The 25,137-nt window shown below is 49.7% G+C and overlaps 1 protein-coding gene across 1 annotated transcript in view; it reads left to right on the forward strand.

The window, feature by feature from the left end:
• The window catches only part of Cdh23 (cadherin related 23), a 305,993-nt gene that overhangs the window by 117,571 nt on the left and 163,285 nt on the right, over window positions 1–25,137 (forward strand). Inside the window, exons 9-10 of the mRNA XM_090346502.1 lie at window positions 19,845–19,957; window positions 20,625–20,813. Coding sequence (XP_090202628.1) covers window positions 19,845–19,957; window positions 20,625–20,813 — 302 coding nt within the window. The remainder of the gene's footprint in view (window positions 1–19,844; window positions 19,958–20,624; window positions 20,814–25,137) is intronic.

Raw genomic sequence — 25,137 nt, forward strand, 5'->3', positions numbered from 1 at the left:
CCCTCCTGCTTCTCAAGATGCCAGCCACAAGAGTCAGCAATCCAGAGCCGTGATGCATCTTTGATCTAACCCACGATCTCAGGCTGAAGGATGCTTCCCCATGTCCAGTGGACCATGGATTATTTTAAAGGGGCTAGTGACTAGGTTTTTCCCACAATGATGGTGAGGTTCTTAAATGTCAGCGTGAGCAATTTCATGGACACTTTCAAGAGCCCTTTGCAAATGAGGACTTGAGGCCTTAGGTTGCTTCATGTCCCTTTTAGAAATCTGTAGGGACAGGAGACTTGCCTGTGAGTGACTCCATAATGTTTATTGAGACCTCGGGGAGACAGTCTCTGTGCTTGGCCTGTCCTTGTGATCATGGTGCTCAGAGGGGCTGTGAGGGTCTCCTTGGATGGTGACCTCTGGTATGCCTGGCAGGTGCTTTTTGGGAGGCTCCAGGGTTCTGCAGTAGCCCAGAACAAACTGTCCTGATCAGACCTCTCGGGACCAGGAATGTGACACCAAGCTTGAGTGGCAGGTCTTCTTTACACCATCTATATTCATTTCCTGTTGCTGCCTTAACAAACTACCACAGATTTGTGGCTTGGCATAACAGAAACTTCTTCTCATGGTTCTGGTGTATGGAAGTCTGAAATGAGTCTTACTGGGGGAGGCGGAAAGCCAAGTGTAGCGAGGATGCTGCCCCCCAGAGACGCAGGGGACCGTTCCTCCTGGCTCTTGCTGCCCAGGGTGGCTGGTTCATGTCCCCCTCCCTGTCCCATGCCTGCTCTCTCTTCTGTTCACTGTGTCTGCTTTGCCTTCTAGTTAGAAAGACACTTTATAATCACAGTTACAGTTCACAGGTAGTCCACAAGAATTTCCTTTCCCTGAGATTGTTTAGCCAGCACACATCTACAAAGTCCCTTTGGTCATATGGGTGACCTTCAATGGCTCCAGAGATTTGGATCTGGGTGGGGGCTTTTGATGGCATTATCCAGCCTACTGTAGAGTCTTTCTCATATCTGGTGCAAAGGTCTCCCCCGTTCACCATGGCCACACAGCTTTGTCTCTTCTGTGACTACTCTTGAATTGTCCTGTAGGCTACCAACCAAAATCCCTTTAGTGCTCCAATTCTAAACTTCTTAGTGGGGGAAGATGGATCAGCTCACCCTCAAAAGCAGTGACCACAAGCATGAGATGGTATTTCCTGGGCAGCAGGTACAGAAGAGTGCAGCAGGGCCTCAAATCCATCGGAGAGTTTTAAAGACAGACACTCAAGTGTACCAGTAAGACAGAACAAAGCTCAAGGAACCAGACCTGGGTGTAAACATGGGAACTTGATATACAGTCTGGATGGCACCACAAATCAGCAAGGAAAAGATGACTTGTTTAGTGGCTGCAGTTGGCCAGAAACTAGCTGACTAACTGGAGAAAAATAAAGCCAGATCTCTACCATCGCTATAGGCCAAGGAAGATACCAGATGGATTGCAAACCTAAGTGTGAAAGGTAAAATTTAAGGCTCACCAAAGGAAAGGCAGGTATATCTTCATGACCTTGTAGTGGAAAAAGGACTTCTTGGTACCCAAAGAGCTGGTAGGCACATGATAGATACCAACATGTCCAGTGCAATAAGAATGTGAAAACAGCATTGGCAGGAGGTCATCAGCAGGTGACAGATGGCAGATTTCTGCAACAGTTACAACTACTTGCTGGGCAGTGGCTCATACCTGTAATCCTACCTACCCAGTAGGCTGAGATCTGATTGTCAAGGAAAAGACTTTCCCAGGCAGGAAAGTCTGTGAGACTCTTATCTCTAGTTAACTACCAAAAACTAGAAGTGGAACTATAGCTCAAATGGTAGTGTGCTAGCCTTGAGCAAAAAAGCTCAGCAATAGGCCCTGAGTTCAAGCCCCAGAATAGGCAAAAAGTAAATAAATAAACAAGGGGCCAGGAGTTTGGCCTAGTGGTAGAGTGCTTGCCTAGCATGCACGAAGACCCGGGTTTGATTCCTTGGTACCACATACATAGAAAAAAGCTGGAAGTGGTGCTGAGGCTCAAGTGGTAGAGCTCTAGCCTTGAGAAAGTCCAAGGACAGGGCCCAGGCCCTGAGCTCAAGCCCAGGACTGGCAAAAAAATAAATAAATAAACAAACAACAAAAAAACCCTTAATATCATGTGATTTAAAATATCTATATTACATGTAATATATATGATAGTATTATATTGTTGTATTTCAAATGTATTGAAACTTTGTTTCTGTCTTATTTGTTTCTATCTTATTAAAGTAGCACTAAGGAATTGGCCTTGGTCTTATCCCTTGGCCTGCGAAGTCTGTGGCCTTTTACAGAAAAAGCTTCCTGATCCCCACACTGAAGACTATTACATATCCACAAGAAACCACAGGCCATGAGGCTGTATCACATAAAATCATCACTTTCCTAGGTCAGGTGGTTGAATGCCAGCTATTTCATATGGTTTGACTCAATAAATAGATCTACAGACAACCAAATACATAAATACTTAAAGCATACTGTTGTGTAATAAAAAAAAATCGAAAGGGATAGCACGGTACCCCTTCTGTAAGACAAAAAGAAGGAAGAGTGTTGGACAGGAGTCTAAGAATCTGCATCCAGCCAGGGTCCTGTGGCAGACCGAAGGGTCAGCTGTCCTCAGTGGCCCAGGCAACTCAGGACCAGCATGTTTGATGGGAAACCAGGCCATGACACCCTCAGGCCTCAAAGGGGAATCTGGAGAGGTGGGAGCGTCACACACAGGAGAGGGGCTCCACCAGGAGAAGGGACCAGCTTGAGATGGGGACAGAAAGTCCCCCTGTACCCCACTTCTTATGCAGGTGTGAGGAGGTCAGCAGGTGCCATGCAGGCCCTTGGTGAGTGTCATATCTTATACACTAAACAGATGTCAGGTGGAAGAGGCCCAGAAATAGCAGCACCAGGATTCAAACCTATGTCCATGAGATCCTGAGGCTTGTGCAGTTTTCAGGAGGTCACTCTGCCTCATAGGAATGTCAGACATTCTGCCACCTGCAAGCCATGCTGGTGTGGTGCCTATTTTGTGGATGGCTGACCTGAGTCATTAGAGCCCTGTCCACCCAAGGTCATATGGTTGACTAAGTGGTGGACACTGAGTCTCCATTCTATTCATCAGGATAGACCTTCCTGTCCACTCCAGGACTCAGGCAATGGGGAAGAGAGGAGAGGGGAAGGAGCAAGGGTTATCCTTGGTTGGCACAAGAAGCAAATGGGAAGCCGGGCACCGGTGGCTCACACCTGTAATCCTAGCTACTCAGGTGGCTGAGATCTGAGGATCGCAGTTCAAAGCCAGCCCGGACACAAAAGTCCATGAGACTTATATCCAATTAACCACCAAAAAACCAGAGGTGGTGATGTGGCTTAAGTGGTAGAGCATTAGCCTTGGCTCAGGGACAGTGCCCAGGCCCAGAGTTCAAGCCCCACAACTGACAAAAAAAAAAAAAAAGCAGATGGGTGGCCTAGTTGTTGGGTGGATCTAGAAGGACCAAGTTCACAGGGTGTCAGAAGCCAGGCCAACTTGATATACCCAGGAGGAGGCAGCTATGTGGGGTTCTACAGGGAGGATGGAGAGAGAGGACTGTGCTTTACAATGCCAGCTAGTATAACCTTCCTGGGCCTGCTTCTCACCCCCCCCCCCAACTGGCTTCCTCCTCCCTCTCCCCTTCCCCACTTCCCTCCCAGGTTAGGGACATTCCTCGGCTGAGGTCAGGTCTTTGTTTGAAGGACGGATAATTAATCCCACAAAGTAATCCCAGCACATTCTGGCAGATTTATGGAGATCACCTCAGTCCCTGGAGTTCTGCCTGCCCATCTTTCATCTCCTAGGCAAAGTGAGTGACTTGCTAGACCCCAGGCCTCAGCCACTGGCAAGTTCATTTCGGGGAGACCGTCCCCGCCATGGGAATTGATGTGAGAGTGCCAGGCAGCTGGAATATGAGAGAAAGAGGGGAGACGCAGGCAGATGGGGAGAGGGCTGTTCCCAGCCCCTGGCCCATCCCCAGCTCCCTCCCAACCAGTTACCATCTAGTCCACCCCCCAAGTCACAGATGAGAACACAGACATCACAAGGGTGAAGGAGTCACCTTCTCCCCAAGGCTAGCTCTGCTGGCTGCCCTGTGCAGTCAGCTCTACCTTTACTTTCCCTGCCTCTTCCACCTGCTCTGTCCTAAACTGCCCAGACAGGTTACCCTATAGGGACCCCTCCAGACTCTTGGAACCTGCTCCCCAGGGTCTCCTTCCAGTGTGGAGGAAAACAGGATTGACAGGGCTAGTAATCTATGCAACAAGCCCTAGGAAGGATAGCACGGCCCTGAAACACCTCTTATGTGCAGGCTGCTGGGGATGTGACCATTGCCTTCATGAATTTACAGCTTAGAGAAGATGACAGAATATAATCGCACAAATTAATGAGATAATTTTAGATAGTGACAATTTCTGGATGGAAAATAAAATGGGAGGGTGGCAAATGACTGAGCCAGGGCTGCTTAGCTGGAGCAGGCCAGTGGCCTCTGTGACACGGTGACATTTGAGTGACAGTAAAGGAGACTACCATGTAGGACTGCAAAGGGCAAGAGTACCAGAAGAAATAACGTGTGCAGAGGCCCTGAAGCAGGAATGCGGTACAAACACCAAATTAGACAAGCTTGACGAAATTGGAGTGTAGTAGGAAGTCAAAAAGAGGTTAAGAGCCAGACAACGGGTAGAAAGCTCTATGGGGTCTGGTGACTTAAGGTCTTACAGACATTGGGGAGGGGTTGGGATTTTATTCCATCCTTACCAGGAAGACTTTACAGTGGAGGACCTTGACCTGTGCAAGGTTTGGGGTTTTGTGTGTGTGTGTTTGTGTCATTCCTGACATCTGGGCTTAGGCTCTGTCTCTGAGCTTTTGTGCTCAAAGCTAGTACTCTATCACTTGCACCACAGCTCCATTTTCAGCTTTTTTTCTCTCTCTCTCTTTCTTCCTTCCTTTCTTTCTCTTTCTTTTTTTCTTTCTTTTTTTTTCTTTCTTTCTTTCTTTTTTTCTGTGGTTAATTGGAGATAAGAATCTCACCAACTTTCCTGCCCAGGCTGGCTTTGAACCACTGGTGCTGAGCCTATACAGGGATTTTTAAAGATCTGCTTGGTGGATAAGGGCTGAGGTAAGCAGGAGAGATGAAGAGAGCAGCGGACAGGCCCCTCAGATGGCCAGGAGGAGATGACCACAAGTTCCATGCTTCCATTTGCCCACCTCTTCCAGCTGTGTTGGGTACCCCTTCTACTGAGAAGAGGCCCTCACCTGTTCCCCCAGCCTAGGTACCCACCCCATATATCTCTCAAAACAAAGCTGTGGGAGCCAGGCTGGGAATTTTGGCATGTCCAACACTCCAAGAATGGTGTGGGCCAGGCCACTAGCACCCAGAGGGAAGAGATGACCTGGTCACAGTGCCAAATGCCTGGCAGCAGGACAGCAGGTGGGCACCAGCCCTCTAAGACCCAACGTGGTAGGCAGGGCTGGCTCCTTCCCCAGGCTTCCACCCCACCCTGCCCTCAAGCCCTTCGCCCTCTGTCCTCACTAATTGAAGTTATAAGTCATCCTCCGACAGGACCTGCGGGGCCCAGCAGCAGCAGCTGGTGCTGCCTAGAGCTTAGTACGGTGGGAGAGTGGGCACATCTGGACAGAGGTGAGTGGGAGGCAGCCGGAGTGGAAAGCCAGCCCTCCTTTCTGGCTAGGGCTAAGGGAGTTATTTGGGCTTGACTATCTGCCTGGTGCCAGAGTGTCATGCCCAGGGCTTCCTCCAAAGCAAGCGCTGATTTCCTCTTAGCTATGGACACTGAAAGTCTCAAATCTGCAAAGCACCCCTAAAATTGCCAGCTGTCTCTAGCAGGGTTGTTTGTCTGTCCCCCTTCCCCCATCCTACTCGAGGGTAGATTCTGGTTTAGAGTAGAGGACCCAAGAAGACTGCAGTCCACACAATCCAGAAACTAAGACCCTGACCTCAGCCCCGGGGCTCCTCTGTTTCAAAAGAGTGGTCAGCATCTTTAGAAAAATCTTAGTTGCTGAGCTTCACTTCTGGCCAAAACGGCAAGGACGGCTGTCCCTCTCCCCTGCTGCTTCCTGCTGGCTCAGCAAAAGGAAGTCTCCCCTGGGAGGAGCAAGCATCTTGGGACAGCCCTCCCTGCCTGGCTGCCATCATTCATCAAGCATTTTCCTGAGGCCTCCTCCTCTGTTGCACTGTGGGCACCAGGCCCAGAGGCAGGGACAGGATATGACACGCAGGGCCCAGGCCACAGCTGGGGGACAGGTCTGCTAAGACCAGCTTTCCCCACCTTCCCCCCCCACCGCCTGTCCATTCAGGGACGCAGGTGGAGCTCACTGGAGTGGAGTATTAGACGCTCAGGGAAAATAACCACCCAGGTGATGAGTGGACATTTTGTTATATTAACTTCTGAGGCTACCTTCTTTTTTTTTAATGACCTTGGACGCCTCTGGGGATTGGAGAGGTAAGGCCTCTGATGTTGAGGTCGGCTTCTGACAGGAACACAGAATGTGTCTTGGGGAAAAGAGGAGATGCTCATTTTGTTTGATGTGACACTGGTGTGTCTGGTCACACTGAATCATCTTTATGGAAAATCTGTACCGTATTTAGAGATGGCCTGGAATTTGCTCTTATGATGCTATAACAGTGCTTGCAGCGGAAGGGGGTTGGAGTGATTTTGAAATAATTAAGTAGAAAAATTGGTACTTATTGAATCTTGGCAATGGGTGCAGAGGTCTTCCCGCGAACCCTTCATGATACTCAGACTTGAGCCACATTGGAACTCAGCATTCCCTCCCCCTTGCTGTGTGCTGTTTGCCAGGTTTCTTGCCATCTCTGTTCCTAAACTCTCCAGGGGCAAAAGGAAGTCTACCTGATGGGCTCTCAGAACCTGTCCTCTCCCACCCACCTGACACTTGACACCCTTGTGTGTCCAGAGACCCCACTGGAGGGAGCCATGGTCACGGGCCCTTTAACTTCTAATCTCTTCAGCCGCTTCTGGACTTAGCCTTTGCCAAAAGGGCTCTGTGGCTATTTATGTTAGGGTGGCATTGTCGTGGTGTCTTTATTCTGGCAAGCCACAGTGTCCCTCCTCAGTCGGTCTTTCACCCCTCTCAGAGAGGAAGTCATTGGTTCTCTCCAGAATGCACAGGTTTGGAATGGGAGCAGTGGGGTTTGCCTTGCTCCCTTCACATACTGGGGTTGTGAGACTTTAATAAAAGAGTCTTATGCTGAGGCAGGGTGCTGATAACTCATGCCTGTAGTTCTAGCATTTAGAATGTTGAGATCTGAGGTTCCAGCTCAGGCAGGAATGTCCATGACACTCTTATCTCCAATTACCCACTAGAAAACTGGAATTACCACTCAAAATGGTAGAGTGCTAGCCTTGAGCACAAAGGCTCAGAGACAGTACTCAGCTCCTGAATTCACAACTGACAAAAAAAAAAAAAAAAGTTTACGCTGAAATGTCCATTTGAATGGCCCAGATCATAGAAATGCCTCTCTTTTTAAAACCTGGGAGAAGGGGTCGGGAGTTTGGCCTAGTGGTAGAGTGCTTGCCTAGCATGCACGAAGGCCCGTGTTCGATTCCTTGGTACCACATACATAGAAAAAAGCCAGAAGTGGTGCTAAAGCTCAAGTGGTAGAGCTCTAGCCTTGAAAAAGTCCAAGGACAGTGCTCAGGCCCTGAGCTCAAGCCCAGGACTGGCAAAAAATAAATAAAAAATAAAATAAAATAAAATAAAACCAGGGAGACCTAGAGTCCCAAAGAAGTCACATAACTCACTCAGGGTCACCAGTTGCCCTTCCAGCCACAGACGGACTTCTGTCTTCTCTCCACGCCTCAGAGCAGGAGCCAGACTGAGGGGGGCTGTGCAGTCCCAGAGTGCCCTCAGCCCCCTCAAGGTCATGCACTCCTAGCTGGTGGCCAGGCTCTATGAAGATTACTGGGTCTGAGGCCGGCTCCCTGAACCTCATCTGACCACATCTATTTCTGGGCCACAGAGCCCTGACGGAGCACAATTTGATTCATAAATTACCCAGCTCAAGGTGTGTGTGATGGGTTCTCCTTCTACATGTCTGAAAGTCATTCGCTGTGAAACTTGCAGGCTCGGGCCAGAGGGACTGCCTGGCCTGCTGGGAGGAAAAGTACAAGAACGGTGGGCAGGCCTCAGGGAGGCACTCTCTACCAGCTGTCTCCCAATAGCCCTCAGAGCAAGTGCTAGTGTTATGCCTATTAGGCAAGTGGGGAAACTGAGGCTCAGAGATGATATACTTGCTATACCTAGTGGTACAAAGATTCATACTCAGAGACCTCAGATGCTAAAACTACTTCTGCATGCTTGTTCTTGTGCTGGAGCTTGAGCTCAGGACCTTGAGTGGTCACTTCAATTTTTCTCTCAGGACTGGTGTTCTATTACTTGAGCCATAACTCCACTTCTAGTTTTGTGGGGCTTTTTTTCTGATTAATTGGGGAGAAGATTCTCTTTGACTTTTCTGTCCGGGCTGGCTTTGAACTGAGATTCTCAGATCTTGACCTCCTGAGTAGCTAGGATTACATACACAAGCTTTTGACAGTGGCAATGTGTGCACTGAATGGATGCTCGGTACAGGAAAAAGTAGACTCTTGGAAATAGGGGTGGGAAGGCACAAACCTCTTTGTCTCCCAAATTTTATGGACACCGCTAACCAGCCTTGCCACAGCCCTTTCTAACACCATTCTGCTCCAAACACTGCCGAGCTGTACCTACCCCAGCACCTGGCCCACCACCCTCGATGCCTACCTGAAGTGGCTCAGGGCTCCACTTAGCTCATAGAACCTCCAAACAGCCATGTGAGAAGCAGATAGTCTCGCCCCTTTCCCATTGAGGAAACTGAGGCTTAGAGAGGCCCACAAGCCACAGTGTGATCCAGTCTGTCATCCAGCCCTTTGTGAGTTCTTCAATGGGCTTCATATTTATACTTTGGCTTTCCTCTGGGAGACAGTCTGTGCTTCATGATGTCCACCCCCCACCACCTTACCAACTGCCTAGTGCAGAGGCCCAAGATGGGGGTCTTGGATCCTCTCATTTTCTAGAAGCCCTGCTCAAGGGCCTATCTTTCCCTTGTGCTATTGCAGGGCTACTATGGACCAGAGGAGGGGAATCCACTACCAGGATGATAAACCACCGGTCCTGCACCCTCCCTCTCAGTTCTCCTTCTCCTTGGGCGTCTGATCATGGCCCTCTTTGTTTTCTTAAGTGTCTTCCCTCCTCCCTCCTTTCCTGCCCTCCCCTCTGGGACAAGGCCTTTCAGATCATCAAATATCAAGTACTGCTCATGTGAGGACTGAGATGGCTTTATCGGAGCCATAAATCTCACTGCGGCCCGACCTGTCCCGTGTGCCAAGCCACCATAGAGTTATGAGTGCTAGCGGGCAGCAGAGTGCAGAACAGAGAGCCTCTGGCTCTCATCTCGGCTCAAAGAGGGCCCCAGCTGAGGGTAGACACAGGTGTCCTACCACATGTGTCCCCAGAGGGCTCTGCAGTGGCCTGCCTGAATCCCCTTACCTGTTCCCTGCAGCCAAGGAAAATACAGCACAGGGTAGCCAGGAGACCCAGCGGATCACCACATCCCATCCTAAGCTGTCACTTCACCTGGCCTTTTCTCCATTTCCTTTCTGATAAGTGGGTTAACAGAGCCCACTTCACAGGGCCTATCGAGGACTCAGAGAGGTCATGTGTGTGAACCAGCATGTATGCACTCTGTCAACAGGCAGAAGGGTCCATCTCCTGTCTCTCGGGACAGGCACACAGCTGCAGGCAACCTGGCCTTGAGTTGCAACTCTGCCCCTACTCCTCTCCAGACTTTTTGCTTGGTTGCTCCCAGAGGACTTTAGGCAGATCACTTATTCTCTCTGTCTCTATCTTCCCAAATAGGAATAACAGTAAATAATAAGGATAATGACAGTAATGAAGACTGGGAAGCTCCCACCTGGAGTTATGCTAAGAATGATGGACAGACAGGCATGGTGGTACATGGATACCTATAATCCCAGCCTCCAGGAGACGGAAGGATTAAGAGTTCAAAACCAGCCAGACTTCACAGTGAGACTCTCTCAAAACATCAAGGACTGGAGATGTAGCTTAGTGGTAGAGCACTTTGTCAAACATCCACAAAGTCCTGGATTTAGTCCCCAACATTGCCCCCCCAAAAAGGAAGAAAATAAAGAAGAGTGATTGTCTAACCCAAGTGTTTAGAGGCCTTACTCTGTGTGTACACAGTGGGCCTCCAGCTGCCCCCTCTCCATACTCTTTGCGGTCCATTGCCATCAGACACAAACTCTAAAAACCTGGGATCTGAGACTGCTGCCTCTGGCATCTGACTTTCCTGAGATTCTCTGCCTCTCTTGGCTCCACTGAGAAGCAGGGGGTCTTTGCTCCTATGATTCCTCTGGGATGCAGGATACATACTGTCTCTGGGTACTGTGCTGGCCCCCATAGCCTCCTGCAGGGGCTCAGCACCCTGCCCTCAGCAGGGCATGCCCCTGCCCCTCCTCCACACATGATTGTGAAGAGGCAAAGGCCTCATCTCTCTAGATACCTGCACTGCACCACGTCAGCATCCCCTTCATCCTGAACTCCAAGGACTGAGGCAGGCAGGGTCCTGCATTCTGGGAGTCAAGGACATGGGATAGCAAGCAGAAGAAGAACCTCATATCTCCTGAGTCACGCAGTGGTCGGCATCCAACAACAAACTAGACCCACTGACACACCACCAAAGAGTAGGATTTTTTTTTCTTTTGTGGTAAAATGCATATATCATAAAAATTACTATTTAAAGTTTGAAGTTCAGCAGCCTTAGGTGCAGGACTGTTGTTAGACAAACATTTTCATTATCTGCTGGCAGAACTCAAAGGATTTTTTTAAGAACTTGTATTGACCTTGTGTATGTGTGTGCATGTGTGGTGTGTACACACTCCAGTCCTGGAGCTTGCACTTTTTTGCTCAAAGCTACCACTTGAACCACGGCTCCATTAATTAAAGAACCTCATGGATTTTCCTGCTCAGGCTTTGAACCATGATCCTCAGATCTCAGCCTCCTAAAGTAAAATTACTGGTTTGAATCATTTGTGCCCAGCCATATGTATTTCAAATAAATCAAAAGCAAAAAAAATGATCCATTCCTGTAACCCTAGTTCATCAGGAAGCTGATCGAGGATGGAAACCAACCTAGACAGGACAGTCTGTGAAACTCTTACCCTTTAAAAATTAACCAGTAATTGGGGCCAGGAGTTTGGCCTAGTGATACGTAGCATGCACGCAGACCGGGATTCAGTTCCTGGTAGAGCACCAGCCTAGAAGAGGGAAGGAGGGAGGAAGAGAGAGAGAGAGAGAGAGAGAGAGAGAGAGAGAGAGAGAGAGAGAGAGAGAGAGAGAGAGAGAGAGACAGAAACAGAGAGAGACAGAGAGAGACAGAGAGAGAGACAGAGAGATTACAGATCTGAGTTCAAAACCTAGAATCTCTCTCTCTCTCTCTCTCTCTCTCTCTCTCTCACACACACACACACACACACACACACACACACACACACACACACACACACACACACACACATAAGTTGGGGCCACATTAGAATATAATGTTACCCAACCAAGAGGGATTCTGCCCAAAGGAACAATGCCTGCCCCCTGGGACTTGTCTGTCTCCTCTGGGCTTTAGTCTCTTCTAGCACAAAGGACAGTTCCCTCTACAGGCCTTTATTCAGCTCATTGGTACGGCTGGGCACCACACCTCAGAGATGAGCTATGCTGACAGTGTCCACAAATTTCCTAAATTTATTTTTAACTGCAAAAATAATCCCCGGAAAGTCCTACACAACCATGCTATTTTTATTAGCCTACATTAACAGTATATAGGAGCTTCATCCTTTTCAAGTCACATACTTCTCTCTGGCAACTTTTTATCAGCTAGCTGAATTTTGTATCGTAAATTATTGAACCCACCCCCCACTGTTGGATACCAGGTTGTCCTGGCTGCATTTGTGGGCATCCATGATCGCTCCTTTTAGAGCAGTTTTTCTTGGTTGTAAAGAAAAGCTTCCCCAGGGAACAGCCATTCTGACGCCAGCCATGGTCTCTGGGGGTGTCTTGCTGTTTTCCCCTAAGTGTCCTCAGGGTGAGGTTCCCTGCATGCAGGGAGCCGACACAGAGCTCTGCCGTGGGTGAAAGAACACAGCCTGACCCACAGCAGTGTTGGCATAATAGGCTTGGCCATCCTTGGCTACCCAGGTTAATGTTTCGTAAATTGGAAGCTGTTATTAGCAAATGAATCCGAGTGTGGTTTGTAGTCTTATTAGGGTGGTAATCACTTGTTGGTTTAAGTGAGCTGCCGAAGTCCATCCTTTTGTGAAACACCTGTGGAACATCAGGCCATTTCAAGCCTGACTTTTCCTGACGGGACAGGGGTACGTGGAATTAAGTCAGCTCAGCTTCATCAGCTACATGGGAAAAGCAGGAATAACTAGCTGGCTGGTCCCTCTCTGTCCCAGTCATGGTATCTTTATACTACGTGACACCGTAAGTCACCCTAGCAGGGTTCCCAGACTTCTCAGTTTGGGCCCATCTACTTATTCAAAAATCATATACTGGCCGGGTGTCAGTGATCCATACCCGTAATCCTAGCTACTCAGTGGGCTGAGATCCGAGCATTGAGGTTCAACGCTAGCCCAGGCAGGAAAGTCTGTGAGACTCTTATCTCACAGACTAGTGAGCACTAGCCTTGAGCAGAAAAAGCTCAGGGACAGTGTCCAGGACCTGAGTTCAAGCCCCATAACAGACCCAAAACAAAAACAAAACCCACTAGGAAGGTTTGAACTGAAGCCTGAGTGCAGACAAGGCATCCAGCGAAGAGCTGCAGGAAGACCCTTCCAGATGGCCTTAGGAGATGCCTTAGGAGTAAGAGAGGCTGCTCCATCTCCCCCAGTGTCTTCAGAAAGGGGCAGCAAGCTCCTAGCCTCAGCCTACCACTGCCAGGTGGAAAGCCAGGTTAATGAACACCGCTGATTGCCATATGCTGTTCACAGAGCTGGGGACTGAGGCCTAGCCCAGGTGCTTCCCGGGATGCCAGCTCCTTTTGTCAGCAGGCAGCTGAGTAACAATTTTTAATTCATAAGCTCTTTTGCCCAAAGCACATGTCTCAGAATGATACCTAATTTTCATTAGGCAGTGAGAGAATTCTATGCCGCTTAGTATGATGCAGCTTCACTGGACAGGGGTGGAAGCTGCTCATAGGGGCGATTAATGGGCTACACCTAGTAGGAAAGCATGGCAGGTTAGAGGTTCTGAATGCAGCATGAAGTCTTGTATTTTGTGGGAGCAGCCTCACCCCTGTCCCCTTGTGACCATCTAGAGGACCTAAGGCCTATTGGCCCTTCTGGATCTTAGTTTGCTCCCCTGTCTGAGTGGGGGCTGCAGTAGCTACCTCAGTGGGGTGTTGTACAGGCTGGAAAAGGTGTGAAACCCACATGAAACACTTTGCCCAATGCTGGGCAGGAGGATGTGGTAGTCACTGTGGGCAGAGCCACCAGACAAACTCTGCCAAGGTGGGCTGAATACTGAGACTTCCCATGTTGACTCCTGATTGCGCGCCAGGCACCAGGCTGGGTGTTATTCCTCCAACACCCACCTGGCCCCAAAAGTAGGATCTGTGAGCCACACTCCACAGGATTCTTATGTGCTCAGCCCCGGGTGCTGAGCCCTCGCAGCTGGGACGTGGAAGCGCTGCTATTGGCACCTCGATCTTTTTCTATCTCGCAACTGGATGCTTAGCAGGGGTCTCCACCGAAGTGTGGTGTGGACATCTCAGACCCCGAGGCAGACTCACACACAGACCAAAAGAGAAGGTGGAGGGAGGGGAGCACCAGTCCCAATTGCACTCAGTTCCCTGAATGAGTTCCTGACTCTGGGCCTGCCAGAGGCCTGCAGGCTCTACAGCCTCCTGCCTCCATTCCGGGACTGGATGCTGAAGGGGCTGCAGCCCAACACAGGACTTGGCCCCAGGGATGCACCCTGTCCACCTTGCTGTTTACCCTTCCTGTTTGTTGCTGAGGGAAGACAGACCTTCAGGTTCTAGCTAACAAATATAAAATCAGCATTGCTTTTGACTTTTGAGTGCCCACTCCTCAACTTCTAGGCCACACTGGGGACCCTGAGCTCCTAGGCAAACCCCAGCCTAGGGCAGCCACCTCTACGGGTTCAAGAGGAATGAGAGACAGCAGAGCCTTTGGTCACTATGAGGATGGGCTTCCTGTTGCAAGCAGGTGACACTGATGGGAAGAGCAGGCAAAGTCAGGGAGCTGGGAGTGCCCGATTTTCCTTAACTGAGCCAGTGAGCAAGTGCAGGAGAGCTGGGGCAGGACAGGACGCAAAGCTGTTAGCCCAGCCGAGCAGACAAAGCAATTGAAAGTCATCAGCCTGTGTTCCCACACGCACCATCAGCCGCGCACTAAACTGCTTTCTCCCCAGACCCGGCAGCACAGGTCAGGATGAGATAACAAGGGGACAACATGTGGGGAGTGGGTGAAATCTGGAAGCAGGCAGAGGGGACAGAAAAGGGTAGAGCCCAACATCTCATAAGGAACAGAAGAAAGGCGGACAGGCCCTGGCTCCCCACCCCCACCCCAAGGCCAAGCCAGGTCATCCAGCCATCTGATCTGCCCTCTGCAACCATCACATTCTCTATGGCCCTCACTCTGCACTCTGTCTTCCCTGGTCTGGGAACCCACAGGGGCCCTTGATTGACTCTAGTGCCCTCTTGCACCATTTCATCTTTACCTGGCTCTTAACAATCCCCAGGCAGCAGTGCACCTGTCTCCCAGCCCTTCCCTCACTCTCACCTACCCTCAGTATCTTCAAGTCAGGGACTCTGTGGACACCTGAAGACCCAGCCAGTGGCCTTGGCTGGATCCTCCTGAGCCATTCTGTACATCAGGACTGCTTCCCCTGCCTCTTGGTGCCTGGCACAAGGCTGGTTGTCCACCAGTGTTTGTGACCATGGCTGCCTCCTAATGTCTCTGCTTGTCACCAGTGGGAACCCAGAGCTGCCACAGAGCTATCATTGCCCCGTGCCCAGGTATGTCACAGGTGCCACTGTGCTGGCAGGTTTTTCCAGCCCTGCCTAATCCTTCTAGTGTGTAGGCCACCTCCCCAATCACTTGGAAGACAGTGCCACATGGGCTTTCTACTGCTGAGAAAACCCTGTCCTGGAGGAATTTAGCCAGAACTTTCCAGAATGTTCAATGGTTTTCACCTAGAATTCCCTTTTACTTTATTTAATGATACATATTATGGGGGTGCAATGTGGGGCTCTGCAGCTGTGTGTTTATGTAAGGATCATTAAATCAGGGTAATTAGCATACGTATCTCCTCAACCATACACATTTCTTTGTGGTAAGAACATTGAAAATGCTCTCTTTCCAGCTCTTTTGAAATTTACAATACATTTTGGTTGACTTCAATACATGTTTTAAAATCAATAGTGAGGCTTGAGTTCAGGGCCTGAGCTCTTTTTCATAAGGCTAGGGCTCTTACTATTTTGAGCCCAAGTTCCACTTCCGGTTTTCTAGTGATTCATTGGAGAAAAGAGTCTCATGGGCTTTGCTGTCCAGACTGGCTTTGAACTGTGATCCTCAGATCTCAGCTTCCTGAGCTGCTAGGGTTACAGGCATGAGCCACCAGCACCTGGAAAGCTCAATACATTTTATAGTTATCCTATTTCACTGTAACTCCGTAATCAACCTCCAGGTTCACTCATAGGTGATGTTTTTCTCTCTTTTCATGGCTGACTGGTATTCCACTCCATGTGTAGGTGTGGGTGCCTAAAGTGATCCCTTATCTTGGCTATTGTGGATCTTGCTACAGTGAACACAGAATGTGAGGTGCACTGATTTAACTTGGTTTGGAGGTGTGCCCAGGAGTGGAAGAGCTGGACCAGATGCATGAATATTCTTCTTCAAGGTTTTGGGGAGGACCCTCCATGCTGTTCTCCCCACCAACCATGTATGGAAATTGCCCTTTTCTACCTTCTCCCCAGCATTGCTGCCCTTTCTTTGCTACTAGCCATTCTGATGGTGGAAATGGTGTCTCACAGTGGTTTTGATTTGCATTTCCCTGATCATTTGTGACATGGAACAGTCTTCCACCAACCTGGTAGCTTTTGAAAAATATCTGCACGGGGTGTTTGGCTTCAGCAGCGTGTGACACTCTAAGTTGGCTTCAGCACATGCCATACCCCATGGCCCTCCCCAAATGACCTTGGGAAGTTTAACACCAGAGCCTGCTTCCTCACACAGAATACAGGGTGTCTTCTTACCACGTTGATTGCACAGCTCAGCTCAGGGACTAGCACATGAGCTGTGAACTGTGGACACCATTCTCAATACAGTGGGCAGGAAGACTAGACCCCCACTGGTCTGTTCAGACCCCAGCTACATCCTTCTTGCCTCTCCCTAGCAAATGGGAAGGGGGCCCATAGAGGAGATGGCTGTGGCCAGGAGACCCAATAGGATGGGTAATGAATTCCTCCTCAGTGATACTTTCATTCACCTGTTACCAGACAGGGCACTAAGGACACAACCCCTTCTACCCCAGGAGCCCCTCCCCTCCCAAGCACACCCCCCATTCCGAATAGCACCTGTCTCCCCAAGGGAAGCAGCTGTCCTTGTGCTCAGTGTGGGATTGAACAGTTGAAAGTCATCCCCCGCCCTCGCCCCTGTGAGCCTCCTCTGCCCTCATGGGACTTGGGCACAGAGGGCTGATGGAGTGGGATCAGATTCCAGAGCAGCAGAAAGGCTTGTATATGTGTGTGGTAGCTGGGCTCCCAGCTCCCAGAAAGGAGGAGTAAAACATATAGGGCCCAGGGTGTGTGCTGGCAGGAAGCAGGGGTCAGTATGGCAATTACTATTCCCACAGGACCTAAGGACTTGGCCTTACTGCAGACAACTTGCAAATGGAAGAGTGTGGGCTGGACTTTGTGTCCTGCACTGCTGGAGGCACAGGCTTGATTTTTGGAACTGAGGAGACTGCCATAGTGTGTCCTTGTTCTGGTAACACCTGCATTTGTTGAGAACTTGTAGTGTGCCAAGCACTGTCTTCAGTCATAACTTTTCCAGAGGCCCAGATCTGGACCCCAGACACAAATTCAGTAATAGAACCCAATTGAGCCTATGTAGTCTGCCTCCCAAGGGCAGTGTCTTAAACTGTTCCTGGTTCTATGTCATTTCTTTGGGGCTCTGGGTTCATCAAATGCTTTTGCTCTCTGCAGTATAGGGATATCATCAAGGGCCACCTCACAGTGAAGGTGAAGGCAAGAACGTTCTTGTACCTTGCACACAGGAGAGCTGGCTGTGAACTTGAAGGAATGAAGGATGAACTAGTCAGGGAATCTTTGAATGAGACATGCCATTGTCCTTCCCAGCTTAGGGCAGAAGGCCCTTCTCTGCCTCCTGCCCCTGCCCAACAGCATCCTAATGAGTATGCATGTTGCCATGGTGACAGCAGCATCCCAGTCAGTGCCTCATCATGGGCCTGGATGTAGCCCATTCTGCCCGCTGGCCCTAGAAGTTTGTCATTTATGTCTAGCAGCAGTCTAGAACACCCTCTAGAGAAACATCAAGGTAGAAAGGTGGAAAACTCAGTGTGGGTGTGTTTGTGTACGCATGCACAAACACAACATGTTTGGTTGTGTACCAGTTTTGGCTACTTGTCAGTAAGTCATTGAAGGAGGTGCCTTGCTGGGTAGAGGGATATCCTAGGGGTTGGGAACAGATTCTAAGTATGGAGAAGACAGCATGCAGGTGCTAAGTAGAGAGACACGATGAGTGTGCCGGGGTTGAGAGCTCCATTTTTCCAACCAAACATAAGAGCACATCTTTCAGCAGGGGCCTTCTGGTCTGTGAATGATTTATAGGGGGGAAAAAGTCTCACAAAGATAAAAAATGGAATCACATTTAGTTAAACATTTGATAGGCTCCTTTATTGAAAAGAATAAATTTATGTGAAAACATGAAATGATGGGCTGTGGAGCCTGGGAAGGAGGGCCAAGCTGGGGGTGGGGGAGCAGCCTCAGGGCTTAGAGGACCCAGTCCCTCCTCCCACAGAATGGGGCCCTTTCTCCTAGCTATAGACACTCTCTTCATCAATCTCTTGTGCCCCTGCCTGTCCTCCCACTCTACAAACAGTCAATCTCAGCCCAAAAGAAGGTTGTCAGGCCTCTATGTACATGAAAAGGAGCTCCAAGGAGAAGGGCAAAGCACCAAATCAGAGACACCCCCACATACACCAGAGTCCATGGTCTGGAAGACATTCCTTCTTGGAGGAAAGGAGAACTCTAGCACTCATCCCCATGGAAGCCTGGCTGACCAACCCATAGGACAGCCTAAAATATTTCCTTGTTAATTTTACTATATGCTGATTTCTTAGCTCTTGGGCCAGGGAGGATAAGGAACCAGGGAAGACAAGGGAGGTCTAGTCCTGGGCTCCATGTGCTGATTTCCCTCATGAAATCAGTCTGTCCTTCCTTGTCCCTATTTCTACCTGTTCCCCAAGAGCACAAAGTACTTTCAAGCCAGTATTTGCATACTTTTTCTTCATTCTATCTTAAATCCATGAGGTGGAGGCCATCATTGGCTTTGTCCTACAGATAAAGCAAGGAACAGATGGGTTAGATAAGTTGCCCAGGGTCACACAGCAAGTAAGCATTTCCATCTGTGAACAGTACCCTTTGCTGGACCTCAGAAACACCTGGTTCCTGGTATTGGGCTCCTGGCTGCAGATGCTGCTATAGATAGCATCAGAACTCCTGGTACCTGGACATCAGCATCCACAATGCTACACTGGGGCCTAACCACAGGACAGCCTGCCTGGCAGTTGGCGGGGGTGGGCAGTCCTAGATCTGTGAATGAACAAGCAAGCTAAGTTTCTAATGTATTTATTCTCAGCCTGGTGCAGGGAGTTGTAGGGTGGTCCAAGTGGCCTGGGAAGTGGCTGTTCTCACAACACAATTGTCATCTTCAGGAAGCTTAAGCCTGGCATAAAGATCAGAGTCACACAGAGCAGCGGAGTGGAATTTGGGGAGCACAGGGGTCAGCTGAGTGGTCTTCCTTGTGGAGGAGAGGCTGACAGGACTGGGAGGACGGATGGGAAGCAGAGGAGAGCCAGAGGGAGAGTACAGGGAAAGGAGGGATTTCAGTCAGCAGAGAAGTGAGAGAGGTTACAGGTGTTACTTGTGTAACAATTATTGCAGTACCAGGGATTGAACCCAGGGCCTTGCACATATTAGGCAAGTGCTCTACCACCTGAGCACCACCACCAACCCCTTGCCAGTTCTTTAACAATTAAAATATGTTTATCCATCTACCATTTCTCATTTAAAACATCGTTAAACCAATTGCCATAGATAGAAAATTAGAAAGGAACGAATGTGTAGAATAGGCTAGAATACCATAAAAATAAGCACAAGGGAAACAGCACTAGGTTGCTGGGGTCCTGGCTGGTCTCTACCCCTTTAGAAGGCTGTGCCTGAAGTCTGCCCTCTGTGTTAAAAAGGAAAGCACACAGTTATTAGGTGTTAAAGAGCCCCTAGAGATTCTATCACTGCCTCTCTCTGACAGGGGGCCATAACTACTTCTCATGGAGCCCTGATGGCCAGTGCCTTCCATGTCGCCTGAGCTAATGTCCACAGAGGCTCTGATCTCTTTCCACCATCTGGCTCAGGTCCACACTCCCAACTCCATGACACCCACATGCCTCTCTCTTGCAGGAAACACCAACAGCATCTTTGCCTTGGACTACATCAGCGGGGCACTAACCTTGAACGGCCTACTGGACCGGGAGAACCCCCTGTACAGCCACGGCTTCATCCTAACGGTGAAGGTGAGTCCCCAGCTGCTGGGCACTGCACCCAGGGGGAAGGGCTGCAGTGTAGGCTCTTGCCCTCTGCCTGGTACGGAACCAAGGGCTGTACACAGAGCCCCTGGGACAGAGGACAGCCATAATTGGGGCAGGACTGCTTCATGTCCACCCTCACCACTCACCCAAGCTGAACTTCCAATCCCATCCTAGGCTGGAAGGAGGATTTCAGATGCTTTGTCTATGGGTCTAAAGTCTCAGTTACAGTTACCTTGAATTCTTGACTTTGTCCCCCCTGCCTGGGATTTGGGTCCATTTCCAAGTGTCTGGCTTTCCCCAGATGAGGAAATAAGAATAGACTCTCCCTTCATCCCTCAGTGAGCCCCCAGCTCTGTCTTGCCCTCCCAGCTCATCTCCTTGTCAGTTTTGGAATTCTGTTGCCAAGTGGGTTTAGAATCTACTTGGATTGTATGTCCTTGTATAAGCAACTTAACCTCTCTGAGCCGCTGTTTTCTTGACAGTAACATGGAGATCATGCAATGGGATCTTCCTCCTGAGGCTATGGTAGGGATTAGATGAGACGGTTCCACTTGACCCGCAGTGTCTAACATTGAGAAAGTTCCCTGTAGGCGCTAGTTGTGGCTGTGATTGCAGCCACCTTCACCCTGGGGCAACTATCCTCTGCCTGCAGGGCACAGAGCTGAACGATGACCGCACCCCATCTGATGCCACAGTCACCACAACCTTCAACATTCTGGTCATCGATATTAATGACAACGCCCCGGAGTTCAACAGCTCCGAGTACAGCGTGGCCATCACCGAGCTGGCGCAGGTCGGCTTTGCCCTACCCCTCTTCATCCAGGTGGTGGACAAGGATGAGGTGAGTCCCCAGAACACATGATCCCATCCAGACTCACTGTCCCGACCTGGGCTGTGCAGCCCTGGAAGGGATGGCTAAGAATCCTTGAGGACTCTTAGGGCTCCCAGGACCTCAGTGAAATAACTGCCTGACCTCAACCCTTTTCTGAGGGAAGAACATGTCTGTTGGGATGTGTGGCTAGGTTCGTGGTGACTGGCCTGGCTCAGATTTGGCTTAGGAAAGAAAGCAGACAGAGACCAGATCCCTTTGTCCCAGGCTCTGCAGCACAAAGGGGAGTCACTGGCTGTCCCTGTGGCTGTGACCTGACAATGTGAGTGTGTGGTATCCTTGATCTGTGTCTCCTCATGGCACTGAAGGCTCTGCTTGCCAGCCCAGGAGCAGGTGCGCTTGCTCTGCAGGGGATACACATTGATGACGGTTGTATTGGACCATTGCCATGGCCCAGGGCTTCTTCCCAATGGAATCTCAGGCTGGGTAGGAACCACGATCCCAGGAGTCCACTGTGGGGCAGTAAAGGGCGGCAGTTAGAACCCAGAAAAAGAAGGAAGAAATTGCTGAAACTCTCAGTAGGGACTTTGTGGCAATGGATCCTATATAGGAGGCTGATAAAAGCAACCCCTAGAGGGTGTCTGCACCCCCTCACAGCCTCTTACTGGAGCTCAGGCTCTCCCAGGCCCATTGGCAACAGCAGAAGTACTATGAAGAAGCCATTTCTGTCTCCCAAGGACTCCACCGTGTTCATTGTCAAGTCCCAAGAAATAATTTCTTCTCCTCCTTTGCCTGACCATAGAAAACTCACGGAGGGCCTGGGAAGAAAGGGCTGGGGTTGGGCTGCATTTCACAACAGCTCATTTATACTGCTTGACAGTTGAGATGCAAATAGATGGTTGTAATGCAGATGCAAAACAAAAGCCCCAAAGTCAGCCTGGGTGGGAACTTATCACCAGGTTTCAAATTACAGGCTCAGCAGCAGCGTTCCCCCCTGCCCACCACCTGCCCTGAGTGAGATTTCCAGTTTCCCTGGAAATCTGTGGAGCCATGGTATATAAGCTATGTGTTCATCCCTTTGGCCTTCACCTACTCTTACCCACATTGTTGCCCTCTGTCTGCCTGTGTGCTTTCTCCACTACAGCTAGTCCTCTCCTGTCCTCCCCTGGCCTGCCTGTAGCCCCCAGCCTACCTTCTTCACAGGACCCTCTGTACCTGAGACTTCCTTGGGATGGGATTTGGGCAGGGGTGAGGGGTGGGGGTTGTACAGTTGTCCTACTCAGATGCCAGTAGATCATCTGTCTGTATCCCCCTCTGAGGGGATTCTGAGGGAGACTGGCCCTGCCTCAGCTGTTTCACAAATACTAGGGAGGAGGGAGTCATTTTTTCTGTGTGTGTGTGTGTGTGTGTGTGTGTGTGTGTGTGTCTCTCTCTCTCTCTCTCTCTCTCTCTCTCTCTCTCTCTCTCTCTCTCTCTCTCTCTCTCTCATGGGGCTTGAACTCTGGGCCTGGCTACTGTTCAGCTCAAGGCTACCACCCTACCCCTGGACCTGGGCATTGTCCCTGAGCTCTTCAGCTCAAGGCTACCGCCCTACCTCCTTGAGCCACAGCCCCACTTCCCATTTGCCAGAGATTAATTGGAGGTTCTTTAGTGCCTGGGCTGGCTTTGAACCTTGATCCTCAGATCTAGCCTCCTGAGTAGCTAGGATTATAGGCATGAGCCACTGCACCCCACTAGGCCAGGAAGACTGCAAATCTAGCTTTGTTTTGTTTTGTTTTGTTTTTTATTTTCCCACCTAAAAAGGCCCAGGCAGGGAGGGGGAGGTGCTAGTTGTGTCCTGGTGTATCACAGAGCAGGCCTGACCAATGCAAGCACACCCTCCTTTCCAGAGGTCTGCCCCAGCCACCCGGTCCAGGTTCTCATCTCACCCACACTTCCCAGGATGCCCACGCATCCATCCAGAACAGCCCTCACAGTTAAGGATGAGAGAGACAGCAGGTTTAAAAATAGATATGAGAGCTTTGAAGCCAGACTGCCTGGGTTGCAACCTTGGCTTTGCTACTTTTGTTCTGTGAGACCTCAGGGGATGTATTTATACTGTGATTCTGTTTTCTTATCTGTAAACAGTGGCCATAGCTACCACCCAGAAATACTGGGAATGCATGTGTATGTTTAGACCTGGATCTGCCTCATCCAAAGCACTCTGGATCCATTAACTCTTAGGATTAGTGTCTCCAGTCCTAGAAAACAGATACTATTTGTCCATCGTCAGGGAGCCAGGAAGGTTCAGAGAGGCTAAGAGGCTTGAATAGACCAACTAGTGGATCACTGAGATTGGTCCTGAGTCTCAGTCCTGGGTTTGGTACATATGCCACAGGGCTCCCCATTTGCAAATATAGCTCCCCGAATCTTCCCATCTCGTTTTTCCAAACCCTATTGATGTCCCCTCCCACTTCTCTGCTGAGGGCACAGGACATAGATATAGGTGGACACAGCCAGATAGAACTACTAAAAAGGCAGGAGGCCATGGCCTTCAGGGGGTCCCCCAACCCTGGGAATACCAAGAGGATTCAGACCCACTAGGAAACCAATATAAAGATTGGGTCCCCCGAGCCTCGGAGTGGCCAGCAAGAAGGAGGGGAGGTAACCTGGCCTTGAACTACAGAGGATGATCAGAGACATATCTGCCACCAGCCTGTTTCTCTTCCAAGCAGATGACCTGATTTATTTGTTTGAGGGACATGGGATGGGATCAGAATTACCCACCTCCCTAAGGAGAAGACATCACCAGTAAATAAAAGCAAGTAAACGAGAGAGAGAGAGAGCAAGAAAAGCCATGGTCCAGAATGCTGGCTTTGCCAAGAGGAAGGGGCAGCGACCACTCTGGTCCCCCTGCTAATCCAAGTCTTTATTTTTACCCATCTCCCTCATTTTCCATTCCATGTGTGTTCCAGGCCGGCCAGGGAGCCACTGCCACAACCTTGTAGTTATTTAAATTTATTTTCACATTTGTTCCTATTAGTTAGTCCAGGCCGCCATGTCACTGTATCCTTCTACCCAAGAGCTCTCCCAAAGATCATAGCCCTCTTGCAGAGCCCAGAGCCTCTCTCAGGCTGCCTTTCAGTCCAGGGGTTCTTAACCCAGGGGAAGAAAGGATCTCATTCACCCCTCCTCAAGGCATCCACAAGCCCTGGATGGAGAAGTACCTACTCCAGAGCCCTTCCTGTTACAGATGTAGACCGAGCCACAACTCCAGTATAGAGCAGTTAGTTGGCTGTGATTTTGACCCCAAGAAGCCATCTCCCATATGATCCTATCATGTTACAGTAATCTCAGAATACCCTGTGCACCTGCCCCACCCTGACATTACATTGGATGTCAAACCCATTGCTGAATCTCATTATTTAATACAGTTTGAAGCATGGGCACAACTACAGATAGCTTTTAAAACATGTGGAAAGCTATTTCAGGATAGCTAGTAGACATTGACCCTAGTTTTCTTATTTTTTTTTACTTTATTTTATTTTGTGCTATTCCTGGGGATTGGGTTTAGGGCCTGAGTACTGTTTCTGAGGTTTTGTGCTCTATGATTTGAGCCATGGCCTCACTTCCTGGCTTTTTGGTGGTTAATTGGAGATGAAAGTCACAGGCTTTCCTGCCTGGGCTGGCTTCAAACTGTGATCCTCAGATCTCAGCCTCCTAAATAGCTAGGATTATGGATGTGAGCCACTGGCATTCAGCCATTTGGGCCCTCTTACTTTATTTTACTTTACTTTATACAGTTAAAGGCATTCTGAGAGGACTGGGAATATGGCTTAGTGGTGGAGTGTTTGCCTAGCATGCATGAAACACTGGGTTAGCTGGCACTGTAGCTCAAGTAGTAGAATGCTAGCCTTGAGCAAAAGAAGCCCAGGAACAGTGCCCAGGCCCTGAGTTCAAGCCCCAGGACTGGCAAAAGAAAAAAAAAGCATTCTGGTTTCAGCAGACTGCCAGAGAAGTCCTTGGCGTAAAAAATTGTGACCACTCCTTGACTCCCTGTCCTCATAGACTGGGCGTCCTCATAGACTCCCCCATCCATCCTCCATTCCTCAGAGCTCCTTTGAGTTGGCATCCTGAGTTACCCAGACAGGTAGAATGGGAGAGGCAGAGGGGAGACAGGACCAGTTTCCCTCCGTGTTACTGGGCCCTGTGCATCTGTAGCTGGGGGTCTACTTTGTGTGGAGATAGAATCCATGACTCCCTGCCCCTCTGGAAAGTGATCACAGATGCTCTGTATTCTCTCTCCTCCACTGATGTCACCCAGGCTGTGGATCTCCATGTCCAATTGTCCTGAGCA

The sequence above is a fragment of the Megascapheus bottae genome, chromosome 15 (genome assembly GCF_031878675.1).
Source record: "Megascapheus bottae isolate mThoBot1 chromosome 15, mThoBot2.hap1, whole genome shotgun sequence".
Classification (NCBI taxonomy): domain Eukaryota; kingdom Metazoa; phylum Chordata; class Mammalia; order Rodentia; family Geomyidae; genus Megascapheus; species Megascapheus bottae.